This window comes from Aythya ferina, assembly GCF_964211825.1.
Source record: "Aythya ferina genome assembly, chromosome: 5".
Classification (NCBI taxonomy): Eukaryota; Metazoa; Chordata; class Aves; order Anseriformes; family Anatidae; genus Aythya; species Aythya ferina.
The window spans coordinates 44,500,847-44,520,862 of record NC_140301.1 but is presented as its reverse complement, the minus strand read 5'-3'; the positions used below and the strand labels follow the sequence as shown (position 1 = coordinate 44,520,862).

The 20,016-nt window shown below is 44.6% G+C and overlaps 1 protein-coding gene across 7 annotated transcripts in view; it reads right to left on the bottom strand.

Moving 5' to 3' along the window:
• Positions 1-20,016, bottom strand: part of SLC67A1 (solute carrier family 67 member 1) — a 66,957-nt gene that overhangs the window by 12,713 nt on the left and 34,228 nt on the right. For 6 of the 7 annotated variants that reach the window (XM_084520625.1, XM_084520628.1, XM_084520626.1 and 3 more), the window contains 3 exons: positions 10,278-10,393; positions 9,655-9,765; positions 4,934-5,034 (listed from right to left, as the gene is read on the bottom strand). In XM_084520625.1, coding sequence (XP_084376751.1) covers positions 4,934-5,034; positions 9,655-9,765; positions 10,278-10,393 — 328 coding nt within the window. The remainder of the gene's footprint in view (positions 1-4,933; positions 5,035-9,654; positions 9,766-10,277; positions 10,394-20,016) is intronic. The other variant, XM_084520627.1, reaches the window with a different exon arrangement.

Genomic DNA, 20,016 nt, shown 5'->3' with positions numbered 1-20,016 from the left:
AATTAAACGCAGTAACTAGAACAGATGTCTTATGATTTCTCGGTCCTCAGGGTAATAAATACCTACCCCTTTGTCCCACCCAGAGTTTTTGTTTTGTGTGTTTTGCTTTGTTTTCAGAGAAAAAGTTCTTAAGGAGAGCTCCCCCTGCCCCCTCCCATGTCTGGAAATCTGAGCATCAGATGTGACTTCAGATACGAACCAGGGACTCCAGGTATTTCCCCTGCCTTAATCCTCTGGCAGCATTTTCCAAGCACATACTACACCTGAAGTCCTCCATGCTATCGCATTCCCCACTCCAAAAAGAGCTGGATCCTTCTGCCCATTATGCAAAGTTAAGTTATTTTAATTTTCACATGATTATGAAATTAATTATCCTCTGGAGGGAGAATGAATGGCATCCCACACTCCTAGGCATTCAATAGGAGGGAAATTTTGTTCACACGGCCTCTGAGATAAGAGGGCTCTGGAATCACAGTGCCGAGGACAAGAGCTACATTATCACTGATGGGCTCCCAGACCTCTTGCTGGATATCCACCAGCAATCAGATGAAAATGATTCAAACGCATCACAAGCAAGGGGATTTCTGCGATGTGAGGCTCTGTGCCCCTCCCGTTCTCTGCCTTCCCATCCCTATTTCATTATCTCCCATCAGACTCCTCCTCCTGGACTTGCTCTGGCACCACCCCAGCCCATCGGCCAGCCCCACACTATCAGGGTGCAGAGCCTGCACTGCGTGAATTACCCTCCACTTGCTATTTTCCATCCAACCATTCCCTTCCCACTCTCACTGTGTCTGCTCTCTATCCTTTGCTATCAGATGATGCTCTTTGCCTAACTGCAAGCAGGTGCAACTGATGATCTCTTCCTAGCAGTCATAAATAAATGCATAAATATATATATATAATTACTCTTTAACTACTTCACTATTGGAAAATGCAATCCAGCAAAGAGCCAGAGGACTTCCCACACAAGGAACCTTGTAAGCTGGAGGCTTACAAGGGAATATTAACATCAACTCTGCTGGAGAGGACTAAGGTGACCTGTCCAATATGAAGAGCAGGGCAGGGGCAGCATCTGGAGCAGCAAATTTACACCAGCTCCTAGTGCTTCATCCTAAGAGCCTGGAAGCCTCCTCCCAATGGACAAGTACACCTGTTGGTATGTTTACAACAATAATGTCAGCAGATGTATTACTTTGGGCCACTCAGGTCTCCTTGACCATCCCATGGAGATGGGATGCTCACTAACATCCTCTGCAAAGGTGACAAAACCCTCAACTCCTGTGGGGTTGGTGTTTCTGCACTGATCCCCCTGTGCAGAGAGGTGTTTGAGATGTCCATGGCAAAGTTCTTGAGTGGTCTATCTGACTCAAAGCTTATCTGACTGACTCAAAACCACTCCAAATCTCCTCTCTGCACACTCTGTAGTTGGCTTGAATGATGAGAAGCACAGATGTTGATGGTGTGGTGGCTGCTTCTCACCACAGGAGGTTAAATGAGGCTGAGAAGCTGAAAAATGAAGTTAAGCAATTGGAGCATAACAACCTCGGGGCAGGAGAGGAAAGCAGGAAGAGACCATCAGTATTTGAATTGCCTTGGCATTGCTTACCAGGCTGTGAAAGGGGGCTGTGATGTCCCTTTGTGTTAGCTTTGAAAATTAAATGGAGAAAAAAATATAGAAAAAATAGAAACTGCAATAATGCTACTGGACTTGCCAGGAATTGGCAGACCAGGCAATGCCATTTGTTGGTGTATGACTTTTGGGGAACATTTGGACAAAGTCTTGCTTAACGTGCTGAAATCTGTGCGCTCCTGAAACCTCTTAGAACATGCAGTGTGTTCTGAGAGCAGGAGACCACAGCCATGCCCTCTTGCCCTGCAGAACAGACCCCTGAGCACTGTTTTTAATGTCTACAAGGATGTTTAGAGTAAACAGGACACAGCTTGATTTTTATTTTCCCCTTTGGTTCTATGACGTCCACTCCCACCTATAAAAGTTCTTAAATGTGGCCCATTTTCAGGCCCAGGAGGAATGCAAATGAGAGGGGGATCTCTAACAGGGGGATTAGAGCAAGTCAGAGAGAAAACCCCCACAATGTTTTAGAGAAAGGCAAACTAAGGAATGAGAAATCAAAGCTGAGGACCTGCTTGATGAAATTCATTGAAAAGGACATTATATTCATTATGAATAAAGCTATAATTTAACAAGTGAAGTGGGGAAGCCAGTCAGCAGATATTAATCACCATTCACCCATCTAGACTGGTGGAATTTGCGTGCACCTTAATCTGCATTTATATCTCCAGCAGTATCAATTCACTGTTCAACAGAAACAGACATGCCTGAAATGCCAGCTGAGGGACGACGGAGGCCCATGAACTCAGCGAGATGGAGCTGGCACACATTACATCCCCTGTGCACATCTTCCACTGGAGGAAACTCGACAGAAAGCAGTCATAGAGAATTTACACAGCCACTATCTACAAGAGATACCTTTGGGCCGTTGCAGCCAGAGTCCTGATTTGAAAGTTAGGACACAAATCTCATGTCTTACAGTAGCTGTAAAGCCAGATGGTGAGAGCATCATTGATTTGGACCAACTGAGGATCTGGTCCTGTAAAAACTAGAGTGGAACTGGTAACTGCCAGCTACAAAGTGGAAAAAAAAAACAGCAACAAAGCAGCAGGCAGTGCTTTGCAAGATGGTTTTGTTGCCACCAGGATTCACGGGTCCTGCGCTTTTTTTTTTTTTTTTTTTTTTTTTAAAAAAAAAAAAAAAAGAAGAAGAAAAAAAGAAATTTTCTCATTCTTTTTCTGGTATTTGGACTACAAACCCCAACACAGCACCACAAGGAAAAGAAGCTCCTTCATACACTACGACCACTTCCCTCCTCCTGCATTTCTGCTGTCCAAAGTCATGTGCTGTTGAACATGTGTAGCAAAACAGACAGAAACTGCATGGATAGATGAAAGCAAGCTGCCTGGCTGACAAAAGCCAGTTTCTGTGCCAAACAGCCTGAGGCAAAGCCTCCCCAGCAAAGCAGATACTGCACCTGAGCCCGGAGGCCACTGCTGAATTCCAGCGTGGTAATAGGTATGGTTGGGATGAAACCCAGACTGTGGGAAGGGTCAGAGCCTTGGCTAGCGCTTGCCATCTGGTTATTTGCTAGGAAGCAGAGTCAAAGCAGCAGGTCCCGCACCTCTCAGGACTGTAGGGTGCCCCGGCATGGCAGTGCAAGTAACCTTATCTACGGCAGTTTCAGCCAAACTAACCTGGGAAACAATAGCATGAAGACAGACAGATATCCCACACTGAGCAGCAGCGTCCCAGCTCCATTGAGCAACGCAAAGCCACTCCTTCCCAGGCTGCACCATTTTCACCTTTGGTGGTATCGTAACCCACAGCAGCCAGCTTGAAACGAGAACCACTTCCATGCTGCAATCCCAAATTTGATTTCCGTGTAGACATATATTATGGATTTAACTGACACATATATGTTAAGAGTTACTGGTGTGTCCCTCTACATTCAAAGAGAGAAGAGGACATCAGAAGGCGACTTGGCCCCCCTAAAACCTGAATGAATCTTGGAGGTACTGCTGTAGGAGGCAGCACACAAAGAGAAGTGAAGAGTAAGCCTCCATCAGCACTGGAGTTTGGGTCAGACATGCTTTGGCAAGCAGCTGCTGGTCACCCCACTTGCCACACACACTCTTTCCTTGCTGTGGAGCAGCAGAGCTGTGTTCCTTTCCAACACGGCTGAACAGAAGCATGCATCCAGCTTACAGCAGGTGTTGAGCACATGGGACCAAGATACAGCAAGTCAAATGCCACCCTCCCAAAACACACATGGTGAAGGCACCAGCACCTCAGATCCAGATGTTTCACTTTGCTCACTGATGCACAGCCATGCTCGCTGGCTGCTCTACCAAGTTATGAGAACAGGGCAGAGCCCAAGTGACTGGCAGCACTATGCCAGATCCAGCTCACAAGGGAAGGAACTGAAATTGTCATTTCACAGATGTGAATCTCCTCCAAATCCCACAGGAATTCTGTGGCAATGTCCAGGAAAGGAAGGCATTTCTTTTTTTTGTTGTTTTTTTTTTTTTTTTAAATAACAAGACCACCCTCCTTCAGGATATTGCTTAACTCGCATCTCTACCTTCCGGCTGGCTTGTAACCAGCTGTTGCTCTTTCTGCACAGTTACTAGCCTCTTCCTCCAAATAATGCAGTGCCATTATTTTTGGTCCTGCTCTGGCCTAATTCAGCTGACTTTTCCATTTTGCCTATTTCATTAGTCTCACAATCACATTCCATTGCAGAAAATTTTATTTTATTTTATTTTATTTTATTTTATTGCAAGCATAAGCTTGCTGTGCTTGTTTCCACCCAGCAGAAACTAGTCCTTCTTCTACAATGAAGGCATCTGTGAAAATGCCAGTAAGACTGTCTACCTACATAAATTCACAGGGTGCTACTAAGCAAATGTAAATGAGCTACCCTGCACCACTGAAAACCTTATAATCAAGGCAAGTTAACTTCAATGTAAGTTTTGTTATAAAACCAGGATGACGTGTCACTTGTTGGAAATTTTAGCTCCACAGCTTACATTTGCAAGAATCACAGAATGGTTTGGGTTGGAAGAGACCTTAAAGATCATTTAATTCCAAGCCCACAGGAAGGGACAAGAGGGAAAAATAATAATAAAAAAAAAAATCAAGACACTCCTTGCTTTGCTTTCTTTCCATTTCAAGAAATAGAATAAATCTGGAGGCATTTTTATTTTTTGAAGTCAAGTAACACCCAGCAGAGCTAGGAGTGCATTTATGCTCTTCACATCAATATCATGCCTGGATTTAGGAGAACATGAGTGAAAAAGGGAGCAAGGTGCACCTTAGACATTAGTGTGGCAAGAGGGGGGCTTCCACTTCACTTACCATTTGAAGGACACCAAAATATGACATCAGGTAGCCAGACTCCACTGCTTCCAAGCCAAAGAAATCCATCGAGATGATGGAAAACATAATCAGGAACAAACCTAGAGGGAGGGTTAATGAAAAGTATATATCAGTACACCTCCAGTGCTTGTAATGGCCCAGCCCCTGCTCCCAGTCACCTCCAGCATGAGTCAGTAGCTCTCCCTGGGGTTACAGGGACTGGATATAAACATGAGCAGAATCCTACTCAAAGTCAGTATAGTAATTTAGTCTTTAAATGTTCACTTTTTATCCCACTTACTTTCATCTTTAAATAATGTGACTACGTAGGCTGTAGATTCAGCTGTTTATAATAAACTGGTAAATATTTTTATCACTCAAGCCAGACTAACCATTAAGGCAGCAAGAAAACCTTTGTTCAGACAAGACTGTAACCAGAGAATAATCTGATTGGATTCCTCCTCCCTTTCGCCTAACTTTAGCTTTCCACCATTGGCAATGCTGCCTGGGAAACAACCTAGTGACATCAGAACAAACACGGAGGTTTCGCTGCACACCCCAACGGTGATTTCAGCAGTATGTGGAAGCTCTCTCATGGCACGATAGTGGTATCACCACAAAAAGCCAGGGACGTATGGACAGGAACAGTAGCCACTGGGGCAGCTCTTCAATTAAGGCAATTTCTAGAGAGCACAGCAGAAAATGCCTGCTCAGTCTCACCTAAAATTACAGTAGGGTGCATTTCCCTTCCCTGCCAAACATACACAAATACAAACGTGTACGCACACTCCACCATACACACAGAGCCATTAAATTAAAAATATTGGGACAGAGCCTGCTAAAGAACTGGAGTAAGATGTGAGACTGCTGCCACCCTAACGTCTTGTATACCTCGGGTGACAAAGACAGGAGGAAATTGGGGCTCCCTCTGTTTAATTCCCCCCCCCCCCCCCCCATTTGACTGTCTGATGCTGATGGGAAGAGGAGGAAAAAGCAGGTGACCTCCAGGGGTCCATCCCTGCCCTTGGAGGATCCTCTGAGTTGCAAAGACTTGATAAGCTGGGAGATGAAGTCTTCTCCATCATGGTAGGAAAGCAGAGGCCAGGAGGAAATGGGTGAGGGCTGGGGATGAGGGCTTGTGGCCTGGCAAGGTGAGTCATGCACCCCGCAGCATGGAAAGGCTCCTGCTCACATTTCCTGGAAGCGTGAGGAGAGCTGTCCCAAACTGCTGACTGCAGTGCAGCACATTCACTCCAAGCACAACCACATCCACCCATCGCCGGCGGACAACACAACGGGTTTTCCTTGTGGGTTCCATTCAGTCAGGGACCACGCTTTTCCTGTGAAATTCACCCAACTGGAAAACTCAAACCAAGGGCTTTGGGTGCTGGTGAGACAATGGTCACTTACACAGTGTCATGGTCTGACCGGCCCCGGGGTCTGCTTTGGGAAGGGAGGGCTCACACCTGAAAAAATCAGCCTAATTCCCCTGTGTCCAACAGCACAGCACTGCTGGTACCAGTGGTGCATCTGCACCAAGGAGGGTCTCCCTCCGAGCTTCCCAGCTCACGAGGAACCACCGCCCTCCCACTCCAGACCCTGATGCAAAGCCTTCCTGAGCCCCCCGAGCTTTCCAGGGACACCTCCTCCTCCCTTACTGCCCAGCTGGTGTTGGTCCCCAGAGGTTTGGAGAAGGTGCTGGGTGCACGTGAAGATTTATGGCTTTGCCACACCCCTCAGTGGGGAGCGCCTGTCAGTACTCAATTGCTTTGAAATGCCTCTCAGCCCCAGCCAGTTTAAGGTAACATGCAAATTGCAGCATTTACTCCCAGCATCCAAAACAGACAACAGAGCTGCACATGTTTATAAAAGACACACGTGAAGAAATGAAAGAAAAACCACACTTGGTTTTACTCATGGGGAGATCGGCTCAGGGCGGGCACGACTGCCTTCATGCAGCTGCCCCGCTGCGGTACCACCTAGGAGGGATTCAGCCTTCCCACATACCTGACGCTTCCTGGTACAATGCGCCTGCTCTTGCAGCTAAGCTCCCTGTTGAAGTCCCTTGCTGAGTTTAGGCAGATTTGGATCTTTCTGCTCCAAACAAACTCATTTCTTTCTGTGAAGGGGGCTAGCTGCTCTCCTTCTTTAGCCTTACACATTGCATGGAGACGCAAACATCTCTTTCTTCAGACAGGTATCATGCCCGTGCCTGCGTGGTTAATAACAACTGCCTGGACAAGGGAGCCCCTCCTTGTCCTACCTTCTTTCAGTGACTAAAGTGGTCTCAGAAACTTCACCTTCTTGTGAAAGATAGGGCTAAACAAGGGGTGAATTTCTTAGAAAACCTTGCACCAGAACAATGAATAATGACGGTCATGCAGCAGAAGGCAGGTAAGGGGCTTGTGAAACTCGATAAATGTGAGGCAGAGCACCAAGGAGATATGGGGGTGTGAAACGCATTTAAAAAAAAAAAAAAAAAAAAAAAAAAAGATAAAGACTGGGAATTTATAAAAGCAGCCTCTGGCTCTGGGAGGGCATACTGGGCTTACATGGCAAGGTGGTAGCAGGGGGCCTGCAGGGGTTGCCTCTGAGACGAAAGCAGGCTTTCCAAAAATTAAAGATTCACACAAGCAGCTAATTATTAGTATTTTCAAAGCCCTGGTGATCCCTGAGCAGCAAGAGGTATGTTTGACATTTCTATCCACATGTTTGGCTTTCTGTCTCTTATCTACCACAAGGAAATGATGCTTGCTTTTCCCATGTCAGCTGAGCAGGCAACTTGGCCGTGCTGGAGAGACCTGCTGCCCCTCCATCCCTTGGCAGCTCTCCTCCCAGAGGAGGCACAGAGCTGATCTCTGCTTTTATGCAAACCAGGGAAGAGGTTCCCAACCTTGCAGCCCTCTTGGGAAGGCTCTTTCTCTTTCAGTCAAGCTAATTTTGGACAACGAGATCCATACGGAACAGAAGATTTTCTCCTGTGTATATCACAAACTTGTTTACAAAGTAAATAGAGAAAGGTCTGTAATTTGAATGATCTAATTAATTAATTATACAGTTGCAGCAGGGAGATGAAAGGTGAATGAGACCAACAGGAGCTCAGCCTCCAGCCATGAGCAGCCGAGGAGGAGGTGATGGCCAAATCCCCTTTCAGCTGCAATCCTATGGCCAGTGGCCTGAAGAGAGACCCACAAAGTCACTAGGATTTTAATTGCTCCTGACCATAGTGCTCTGCTTGTGGCAAGAATGTCTCCAGTGATCCTATTCCTGCTCCCCTGAAACACTCCTACCCACCTCAGTGACATTTGGCCCATGTCCTGCCTTAAATCTCAACTTCACTTTCCATCCTGTTTCCCTACGAGTTCCCTTGCAGTCGGGGCAGGAGATGTTTATGGTGTTTTAGTATGTATTTTTGCTGTGCACAGGAAAAGAATGTGTTCTACAACTCAGAGACATTTGCATTTCAGCAGTGATGACTAAACCAAAGCGCATCTTGCCCACCTGTTGGAAAAAGGACAGTGCACAGGAAACGACAGTGCAGATTGCAAATGGATGTGGTCTCAGTGTAATGTTTTTAAACAGAGAAAAGAATGCTACTTTGAGCTGAGAAATGAGCCAAAATTGGAAAAAGAATATCCTCTTAAACATCACTCAGTAATCTTGTTCTGGGAAACACTGTCATTTTATAAACACTATTTAAACAGTTTTAAAGCTTAGTTTCATAAGAACCTGAGACATGCACTCTTAGGACAAGCCACCAATCCATGGAGATACTATTCCATCTCCAGCTCTAGGGATAGGACCAATTAGCATTATTTGTCTCTGCTAATACCAAGTACACACTAAAAGAAAAAGAAAAAAAATCAGGAATCCTTTTGTTCCCTGCAAGTTATTCTGCAGCTCCAGTCAGACTTTGCAAGGCTAACAGAGGAATCTGGTCATTCCTAGAAATGCTGTCCCTTTGTGATCTAGCCACTCTCCGTGGCCAAACCTACTTCTATTTATACACTGGATTTACAGTTTACAAATCAGAATTTAATGGAATGTGCCAAGACTGCGACTGACTCAAAGGGAGCAGGGGAACAGGCAGGTCTGTGGTATGTTTGAGGTAGCAGTGGGTTATGAACACGGCATGAGAAAAATGCACAGAATATTCAAAGAGAAGAACAAGGACCATCACATAGGTGCAAGGGAAGGAAAAAAAAAGCTAGCAGCTCCCTGGCACACAGCCTAAAATTAACAGTCTGTCTGACCACAGCTCCTTGTCCAGCAATATCTTTAAATTGCTGGGAAAAGGTTAGGATATGCATAATTCCCTTCCCTTAAAATCATTAAGCAAAATCAGGAGAGACCTCAGTGTTTCTGGCAGGGTACAGATGATTTGCTTCTGCTCTGAAGAGGTTCCAGCCCAAATAGAAATGGCAGACAAGAGGAGAAAACCATCCCTTTACAGCCAGGGGATCAGGCAGAGTGATTAAGTGATTTGCCAAAAGTCACAAAAGAGGCCTGTGACAAGCAGTCTGTTTTCCATTAATTTCAGGTTTTTGACCCTATGTAGCTGAGAGCATCTGGAAGCATGCAGCACTGAGGTACAAGCCGAATCCTTACTCCTCTGTGATCACACGCGGTGTGGTTTCAGTAACTTGAGACTAGCCTTGTCTACAGTGTATATCTTCTTATTTTAAATACATCAACAACCATGGGTAATGGGTGAGATTTACCTATGGGAAATCCAGAAAAGACCTTGACTAAGAAAATTTCCATTACTCCCGGAAACTTCATCAGGCGTAGGATTTCTCTGATGCTGAACACGCTGCCAGACTGTGATGTGCCTACAGAAGATGACATATTGGATAATATTATATTTATACAGGTTAAACACAGGGAACAAGAAACTACGGTGATTACTTGTAGCTCGTTACAGTGCTCTGCTCAGTGTAGGCAATGGCTTTCTGAGTGATGCTTTCTGGGAATGCAGAAATAAAACCCTAACTGGAGTAGTATGATCTGGGTAAACATCAGTGCAAGAATTAACTCTGGTATAGAACTGAATTTGGAGGTAAAGCTTTGGGATATGGAAAGCTGAGCTGAAACTGTGGACAGTTCATATGCAAAATGAATTAGATGACTGTGTCTTCATCATTCTTAAATCCTTCTCATCTGACTAAAGCTCATCTCTTGAGAAATACTTTCTCACAGGCATGAAGAGGATGAGGCCCTGTGAGCAAAAACGTGAACCTTTTTGCCCATAAATGCAACCCCAACTCCTTCAGCACAGTCCTGCCATCAAGTCAGTCCCCTGTCCCTATTTATGTGCTATTTATCAGAAGCACTAAATACTTACTGTGCTCTGCCTCACCATGTTCTGACTTTGATTTAGCTGGTGAAGGGATCCAAACCATTGCTATCATGGTGTTGATGAGACTTCCCACCAGCCCAACATATATAGGAGTAAAAATGCTGCAAACAGACAGAAACACAGGTAGTTAATCATAAACAGAAGACGGTTGTATCTTCATCCTGTGAAGTTTTGGGCACATGTCTGTTTTTACTTGCATGAGGAACAACCCCTTTGAAGCTGCAATACAGAAGGCTATCGGAGAGCTCCCATGCTTTCCTGGGGGCCTTAGATATGACCACAGTATGACATTTCACCTAAAGATTGACATCAAGATATTAATGTTAATATTAATCGTGTTAATTATATGGTATAATACAAATCCATGAGTATTAGGGGAAAAGAGCCCCTCTTGGTTTAATGCAGCTTAGAAATCTTCCCACTGAAAGTGAGAGCAAATGCTTTTTAGGATCCATCTAATCCCCATCTAATCCCCAATTTCATTCATCAAAGTATTATCTCACTGCTTGAAACTTCTCAGTGAAATCAAATGAAGTTAAGAAATGAAGAAAGTACTCAGGATGATTATGGATGGTAGAACAAAGCTCAGGGTACAATCAGATCTGAAAACACCAGAGGTACATCACCACCTGAAAAAGAGCCACTAAATATCAATTGACAAAGCTTTGACCAGAGGCCCAAATTTCGTCTCTTTAACAGATGTGGGGCCACATCCTTACATGTTGACCAAGTTAACAACAATTATTAACTGTAGTGAATTGTAAGTTATCTAAAAAACCCAAACGCAAACTAGTAAAAGCCAATAAAGTCAATGAGAAGTCCTAAACTATCACTATCCTCTTAAAAGAATGGGAAATGACTCCTCCTAGTCTTTAAGGGCACATGGGAAGACTTCAGACTCTGAAGGGCTTTAACTTCAGCAAACACAGCTGGAACAAAGTCCAGGGCTGGAAGACTGAATCTCAGGAGACTCAGCTGAAAACAAAGGAAAAAGTATGGTTTGTGTTTAACAGCAAGAGCAATTATCCACTAAACCAGCTCATTAAGTCTTCTCTGTCATGGCAATCCTGTTAGTCAAAGGGGAATTCTTTGAGAAATGTGTGCTGAAAGCCTACAGCAGGATGCAGATTTGGGATGGGAATCCCCAGCTGACAAAGGATGGTGTCATGGAGAGGACAAGATGACCTGACTATCATGCTCTCTCTGGGGCATCAAAATTTAAGCACGTTGGATCTTAGCAAAGCAACACCTGGATTCATCAGAGAACATTTTGGAGCCATGCAAGCCCATGCAGACTTGGAGATGAATGTGCCCTTGTCTTATCAAATGGAACTCCAAATAGACCTGCAAGATGCCTGGCTTTTTACTGCTGCTTTCCTTGTCAGACCATGGCCTATGTTTTTCATGGAACAACCAACAGCACTAATTGTAAAAGCCTCCAGTTTCCTATGTGCTAAGCAAAGGTGCGGTCTGAGTAATTTCTAGACTGTAACGGGCTTATTATTAAAGTCCCAGAGCAAGACAGCTAAGGATTGCGATGCAAACAAATGAGAAAAGCATCAAAGAGCAAATATATATATATACACGCGTTCCTGTTAATACCAACAGCAAAACTCCCAGATGAATATTTTAATTAATTATCATTAATAACAACAAAGTTAGATAATATCTTCCTGCTAATGGACTTAGCGCAGCAATTTAGACCTGCTGCATTCCATCTGCCAAGCTGTTCCACTAATTACTCTGGACCACAAAATTAGTCATTTATAGGATTGTTACTTTTTATTTTTAGTGCAACAGATTGCCTTTTTCTGATCTAAAATTATCTGCCGAACAGTTCACAAACTACTGAAATCAACTTTTTTGACCCAAATTTTTATCCAAGCAGTCTGGAATGTGTAGTTTGCATTGCAACATAAAGGACCTTTATTAAGAAAATATAAAACATTCAAAAGAAGTAGCTCCAGATGGCTTTATATATATATATATATATATATGTATATACAAATAATTATTACTTTATTTCTGTATTTCAAACTTTCATTCTGTGGAAAAAAAAAAAAAAAAAAATTGTTAGACAGATAAAAACATTTCTTTTTCCAGTCTTATTTTTTCCTGAGGTTTTCCAGACTCCTAGATGCCAACACAAACATGTTTTACTCTTTAGATCCAAGAAGAACCACAGCAAGTGCCAGCAATGAGTGAAGGATCCCCCTATAAAACCAGTAATTAATTAATGTACTCCGCTGAAAGCAAACAACTGATAATTCATTGCTCTGGAAGAGAGAGGAGAACCTTGAAATTTTACACATTTGGAAACACCTGGGCTTGCCTTCACAGATTTGTGGAATTCTGTACAGCTGGACTCTGAATTCAGGGGAATCCAGTAAAATATAGAGCTCAAAAACACATTTCCAAGAAAAGCCTGAAGCATTCAAACTCATCTGAAAATCCCTTTTCGTGACCACAGCCTTCTGTAAGTGCTTCATGTTTTTCCACATATTAAGCATTATTAGCATTTCTTGATGGTAATGAGGGTACACCCTCAGGCTAGGCTGGTCCTGCATGGCAGGGACAAACTCTGGAATCAGAGATAATGTACCCGTGTCCTGGAAACCAACTATTTGTTTGCTTGCTTAAGAAACACAAAATGAAACCAATGGTTATAAAACTGCAGTATCAACACATAAGGCCTTTCTCTCTCTTTTTCTCTTCCCCCCTCACCCCCCCCCCCCCCCCCCCCCCCCCCCTTTTTTTATTTTCTTCTGATGCTTCTGTTAGAACATGTGAATTTTTCACTTGGAAGTTTCACCTCTTCAACAAGCTCTGGAGAGGAAGGGTCCATTCCTTATGCATTGCAAGGAGTGAAGTGTCAAATTTGGTCTTTATATTAATATAGACACCTGGCCTCCTCTTTTCCATCAGGAACAGGGTCAGACTCTGCCTTTACTCCTCTCAGGGGCCTCAGAAGCCTGGGGGAAGACAGGAAGGAAAATAACCTCTGGGACTATTCAAGCAATAACCTCTTCTGAGCTTTATAAAGAAAAATCTAGTTGGGCATAGGCCTTGGCCTCACATGGTGACACCTCCTGTGCCATATCCTGTGATTTTATCAGCACCTGTAGACACAGAGACTCTAGATGGATCTAGACCAGAGGCCGATACTTCCCTGTACTAGGAAGAAACACTACCTGCATCCATGGATGCTGCTGGGAGCGGAGCTGCACTCTGCTCAGGTGGGGTGGGACAGAGATGGTGGTGGTGAGGAGGAGCCCCACAAGCAGCAAAATGGCAGGGCAGGACTCACACCCCATGGCAGCTTTGAGGAACAGCTCCTTCTGCTTATTTGGCTTATCAGGAAGGCACATGTGCCAGGAAGGGATGCAGCAGTGCTAGTAAGACAAATGAGACACATTAAGCAGGTTGCTCCTGTGGGACCTCTCCCCATCTTCTTCCCCTTCCTGCCTTCCCTCTTGTCCCAGCACACCAGCTAGCATGCATCCTGCTAAAACCAGAAACAGATTTTCTGATCAACAGGCACAAGAAAGGATGCGGGCAGAGCTCATACAATTAAATTAAAGGACTGTTTTTTGCTGTACTAACAGAAGCAGCTGCTACTGGCCCTGATTTAAGCTTTCAGAAACATACAATGAAAACATGAACAGAGGGACTGGGAGTCCAGGAGCTCATAACATCAGTTAAATGCTGCTCAACGATGTAACAAAAGCCTTTAAAAATATATATATATATCATTTTCCTGAAGCCTTTATGCCAGTGTGGTGGACACATTAAAAACACATCCCTGGAGGGAGGGACTCAGGAGAGGAGGAAGAGAATCAAGGGCACCCCTAGACACTGTGCAAATCCCTGGGGAGACAGCCCCGCTTGTTATTTCAAGACTCACTTTCTAGCTTGTGGTCATTGATAACAAATAGGATGACAAATAGGATTTTCCATATGGAAAATCCATCCCTAACGCTGGTGGGAAAGCAGAACTGATGATGAAACCATTAATAATAAAATAATGGCAAAGAGATTAAACCCAGCAAAAATATTATCATTCAAAGCTGGCTGGAAGAGGGCTGAATTTCTTCCCATCTAAGGCTTAACCAGCTTCTGTATTTACAGCCAGATAGCTGTAAATCCTAGCACACACCATGCTTTTTATTTCACTGGGCATCACCCAGATAGCAGGCTGATTTCAGTATCCCCAACTCCAGAAATACTAGATGAGGGAAATGAGCAGGAAAAAGATGCATCTTTTTCACAGCTAACGTTTTCTCACCAAGTACTGCATGCCCCTGAAGTCCAAACAGGTCACACATGAATCATCAGAAAAACTTGGTGGGCTTTATAGCCATCAATAGAGTCATAGAATGATTCGGGTTGGAAGGGACCTTAGAGATCATCTAATTCAATGAGGATCTTGGGAAGCAAACAAGTATGCATGGGTATATATACATTCATATATGTACATACATATGAACACATGCACAGAGCATTTCCTAGCAGCTGTGCAGCAGTTCTTGGTGAAAGTACCTTTGGCTGTAACAAAACCAAAGGGCTGCTGCTGGCTGGCTGGGAGGCTGCACTGGGGCTGTGTGTGCAGTGAGATAGCATCAATCACTTTCTGATTAGCATTCCAGCCACAGAGCCCTGCTCTGCATGCAAAACACAGGAGAAAATGTGCGTGTGTAATTGCACAATTAAATGTTGCGTCAATACAGTGATTCTTTCGAGGAGGAAGCAGTTCCCGACGCTTCCCTTAGGATTAAAGGATCAATGTGTATTTCTGCAGTGAATGGGATTGTGTTTGTTTTCTTTCTCTTTTTCTTAATAAAGTCAAAGTTGAACATGGAGAGAGTGCAGATTGTTTTTTAGTGACTCACTCCTACTTCAAAACAATGCTGCATAAAGCTTGCATTCATAGCCAGCCCAGATTCCTTAACGAGCTCTGAAAGGGCTCTCAAAATATTTCTTTGATTGCAGTCCGGCCACACTCTCCACTCATCCACTCACACCCTTCGAGAGGGGCAGCTAAGGGAGAAAAGCAGCTGGTGGTTTGAAAAGAAAATAAAGACCAAAAAAAAAAAAAAAATCCCCTCAGGTAAAACCATGCTGCTAAACCATGCTCTCCAGTAAACAGCTTTGCATCCCCAAGAAAATGAGCAGTGGCCAGCCCTCCATCAGTGAGAAACACTGCTAACTTAGAAATGTATAAGCTTAGTTCATAACTCATGGTAACTCAGCAATGGGTTAGCTTGAGGAACTTTGTTTTGCTGTCTTGACAATGCTTGATTGATGTATTTCATCTTTGACCTATAGTGGTCTTGTCTGTCTTGTCTCCTCCTGAAGACCAAAAAGCAAGTACAAAATTTCACCAAAGACCAGGTTAGTGTTTCTTAAAAAACACACACAAAACCTTCAGTCAGAAATAGTGAGCCTCAAAACATTTCATACATTTCCCAGGACTGTCACGCAACTGTACAGAGATAGCCTGACTTGCACAGCCTGGGGAAACACACAGCACAGTAATACAGAGGCATGAATAAACACGGCATGAGTCTTCCCGCCATGGGCCCTCTGGCTCAAGCAAATACCCATGTGAAAAATGTGAAGTGAACAGCATGTGAAGTGAAGAGCAGAGAATGATGCTAGCTGAAGAAGCATTACATCCCAAGCAGGAACAAACATAGACCCCAAGGGATGTGCCAGAGGAAGATGCCCTTTTCTCTTGTGGTTCCTGGTGGTCAGGCAGACAGCAGTACTTCGCAAGAGGTAGGACAAATCATCTGGGACAGATCACCCGTATTTCACTGCATCTCCTCAGCAGGATTCCTGGGTTACAATTTTTCCATTTTTCGCTTGGAGTCTGTGATTTCTCTAGAGACAGAACATGAAATGGGAGCGGATAACTTTATCCACCCATGCATCAGCAGGAATGGGAGGGAGCTCACGGCCCTGACGCAACTGGAAACCATGACCAGGATGCCCTCTTTTTGCACCCACCCTGTGTTTTTAGATGAGCAGCAGAAGCAGGCTGCTGCTCTTCGGGGACCAAGAGGCTCTTCTGTACTCCAGTGAACTTGACCTTATTTCGGCAGGCCAAGAGGGTGGTGAAGCTTCACATCCACACCCTCAGCACAGCCCCTCACAGGGCGAGGGCACAGACAAGTGTTCATTCAACTGCTCGCTTCCAGCAGCAGCCATGTCTGGAAAAACTGGGTGGCAGGAAAGGAAAAAAGAGGCAACGGCAGAGATGTTGGAGCTGCCATGTGCTGGGGACACCAGGATGGGAGCCACAAGTTCACATCCCCTAAGTCATGAGAGCTACCTATGCTTTAATGACCCTTAAGGGACATCCAGCCTCAGTGCAGGCACAGCGGACACCGGGATATCTGTGTCAAGAGGCAAATTCCCAGCAGCCAGAGCACCCTGTTGGTGCCAGCCCACAGGCTGCTGGATCCCAGGCAGTGCCCTTCTGAGGAACTCGGCCAGGAGAGACATATCAGTCACGCCTGAATAAGACGTGGGTGGATTTACGTGCTTGATCCATAATCCACCATCAATTTCAAGCGTCATTTACATTTGTGTGCTGTTTTCTGGTAAAATACACTGTTTCAAAATACTCGCTTGGCTAAGTCAAAGCTTGCACTTGTATGTGCCATTGCTGCTTTTGCTTGTTGCACAGTCCCACTGCCTCTCTGTGCACCAAACACCTCCACGTTTACACCCATTTATAAAAAATGGGGGAAATCAGCTTCTCCCTACAAGGGACTATAGCAAGCTGGGTGACTAAGGCATTGCTTGCTCTGTGGTATCATCCTGTATGTCTAGAAATGAAGGAGTCGAGACAAAGACCAGGGATGAGTTGCACTGATTGAATGGGGGCTTGCAACACCTGGCTTCAATCCCAGCAGGGCTAATACTGGATGAGCTGAGGCAGGTCAAGATAGGAATCAGCAAGTAGGTGTAAATGGTCAGTTCTCACAACAGACACATCCCACCAGTGAGGCTGAGACTTGTGTTGCTCGATCTAGCTGCAAACCATCTGGAACAGCAGTGAGGTAAGGAAGTTTGTTGAGGACATGCAGGGGACTGGGGGAAAGAGCAGACGGTGGGGAACTGCATGTGGCCCTTGCAGGACTGAGGGGTTGGGCAATAAAACGGCAGCTGAAAGTCAGTGCAGCTTAAACATCGAGTGATGCAGACAGGGAAAACAAATCTTAAATCCAGGAATTAAATGGTGTTTCTGAAGCGCTTAGTGCTGCTCAGGAGTGAGACCTTTGGACTACCATAGGCAATTTAACAAAACTCAGCTCAGCGCTTGACTAATCAAACGTTTCAGTATTACTGTGAAAGAAACAGTGAACCAGAGAAGAGAACCTTGTTATACCACTGTATAAATCCCTTTTTCACTGGCACTTTGAGTGGTGCACACAACACTTCTCCCCTCTTCTCAAATAGGTACCTTAGAAGTGGGAAAGTCACAGAGGAGGGCAGTCAGGACTTCACACTAGTGACAAGTAAGCAGATTGAAAGCTTTCACTCTGCAGAGACGGTATTCAAGGGATATGTAATAATGGCCCAGAAACTTGTGAGGGCCATGGAGCATGGGGTTAGGAAGTGACTAATGTGGTATCTCCCCGCACAAGGATTGGAAAATATCAGATTAATCTGTTGGGAGCCCGGGTCAAAACACAGAAAAAGGCCCAATTCTTTCCACCACACATAGAAGGTCAGTGTAGTTTGTTGCTACTGATGTAGTGGAAGGAAAAGATTTAAACAGGCTCAGGGAGAGACTGGACAAGTAGTCGGAAGAACAATCCACTGAAGGTTATTGAAGAGTCACAAACCACATTCATTCATGTCAGGAAATCCCCTGAGCTGAAAATAGTTGAAGGCTGGAAAAGTAATCGGTGAGTATCATGCAAGTTTTTCCCACTATTCTTCTTCCCTAGGCATCTTACTATGATTTTTATCAGAGAAAGGATACCGGGTCACACTGAGATGCAAGTGCAATATCCTCCTCTCAGCAGGAATCAAATTCATATCTCCCACTACCATCTCACAAACCAGACAAGCTCATCTTTGCTCATTCCATAGGAAAAGAAAAAAAAAAAAAAAAAAGCTTTTTTCTTTTTTTTTTTTTCCAACAACCCTTAAGTATTCCAGAGAAAAAGATTAACCATAACTCTCACACTGCGCTTGGGACACTCAGGCAGGAAAGGGTAATTCTACATTGCAAGCCAAGAAAAGTTCATGTATCTTATCAAGTGACTGTTTAATGTAACACAAAGACTCAATCCTCTCATCTCTCAAGCATGGATTTTTCCCAGACTTTTTCTTGCCAATCTACAGGACAGGCTTCTCATTTCCAGGAATATCTTGTTAGACACCTACGTGGGGATATATAGCTGGCCTCCTGATGCTAAAAAAGGTATAGCAGCAGAGCTTGGGTGGAAACATGAGACTGAGGGCACTTCAAGGGGAAACAACAGGACAGGAACCCCACTTGAAGTGGTAACATTTCCACCGAGTTTAAATAAACTGCACTGCACACAGCTGACTTCTGGTTAAACTTTGAAGTAAATGGTACACATGCAGTATCAAAACACCTTTACATCTGTGATCTTAGGCAACTCTTGATTTCCTTCATAGGTGGAGTGGAAGTCTCCACTTACTCAATACCTGGAGTACAAGATTCTTGGATACACCAACCATACAAAATAATAAGATATTTCTGAGTTCCCCCTCTCCTGATTTCTTCTTCATGGTGGGGGTTTGTTCCCTAATGCGTGGTAAATTAATACCTTTTTTAAAAAATTAAATAACAATTCCATGAGCTGCTTTTCTGAGCTCACAATGTGGTAAATTATTAAAACGCTGGGTTTGGGTGTGTCGCTGGGTAAGGACTCCCACATACAGACTGGTTAGAAGGTGAGCAGCGCTTGCTAGACTACCCGGTGACTCACCGCTGAACACATCGTTAATCATATGTTACAGCATGTCTGACTTCATAGAATACCGTAGGTGGTGAAATAATCTGTGAATGACTTCAAGCTCTTGCTAGCTTTTATGAGGTTACAACGCTTCAGACTCCAAAAGACTCAGCTGGGCAGGAAACTGTTGAGGGTTTGCTGTAGTAACCTGGACCGCACTCCCGGCACGTCAGGTCTCTGCTCACGGCGGTGGCTTTGGAGGATCTTCAAGTTTGGCACCAGCTGGGGTTGCTGCTTCTCAGTAATCGTGATGCACTTACTCAGAGCTGGCTCAGAGCAAAGCTGGATTTTGCTGCCCAAGGATGAGGGGTGGAGGCTGAGTAGTTCCTGTGAGGGGAAGGGGTAGGGTTTGGCTGGAAAACAAGCAAGAAGAGAGCCGCGGCAAGCCAAGATCACTGTCTTTACCAGCACTTGGGGAGACAGATGGTGATGGGTACTTCTGAGAGGACTTCTCTCACCTTCCAAACGCCCATGCCAGATGCTCTGGCTTTCCTCAATAACAGCCATAAGCCTGCCTTCTCACGACTCCAGCACAGGCAAGTAGAAAGCAGGGCTGTGTGCAGACAGCCTGATGCCGCAGGTAACTAACTACCTACTCCACCAACGCTTGGATATGGCCCAACATCAACCCGCTGGAGGTCTGGAGCCTCTTCCCCTGCCAGCCCCTTTTGCAAGTGAGGCACTGGAGAGGCCACAGTGATGGTCCCAGACAGCAGTTCTTG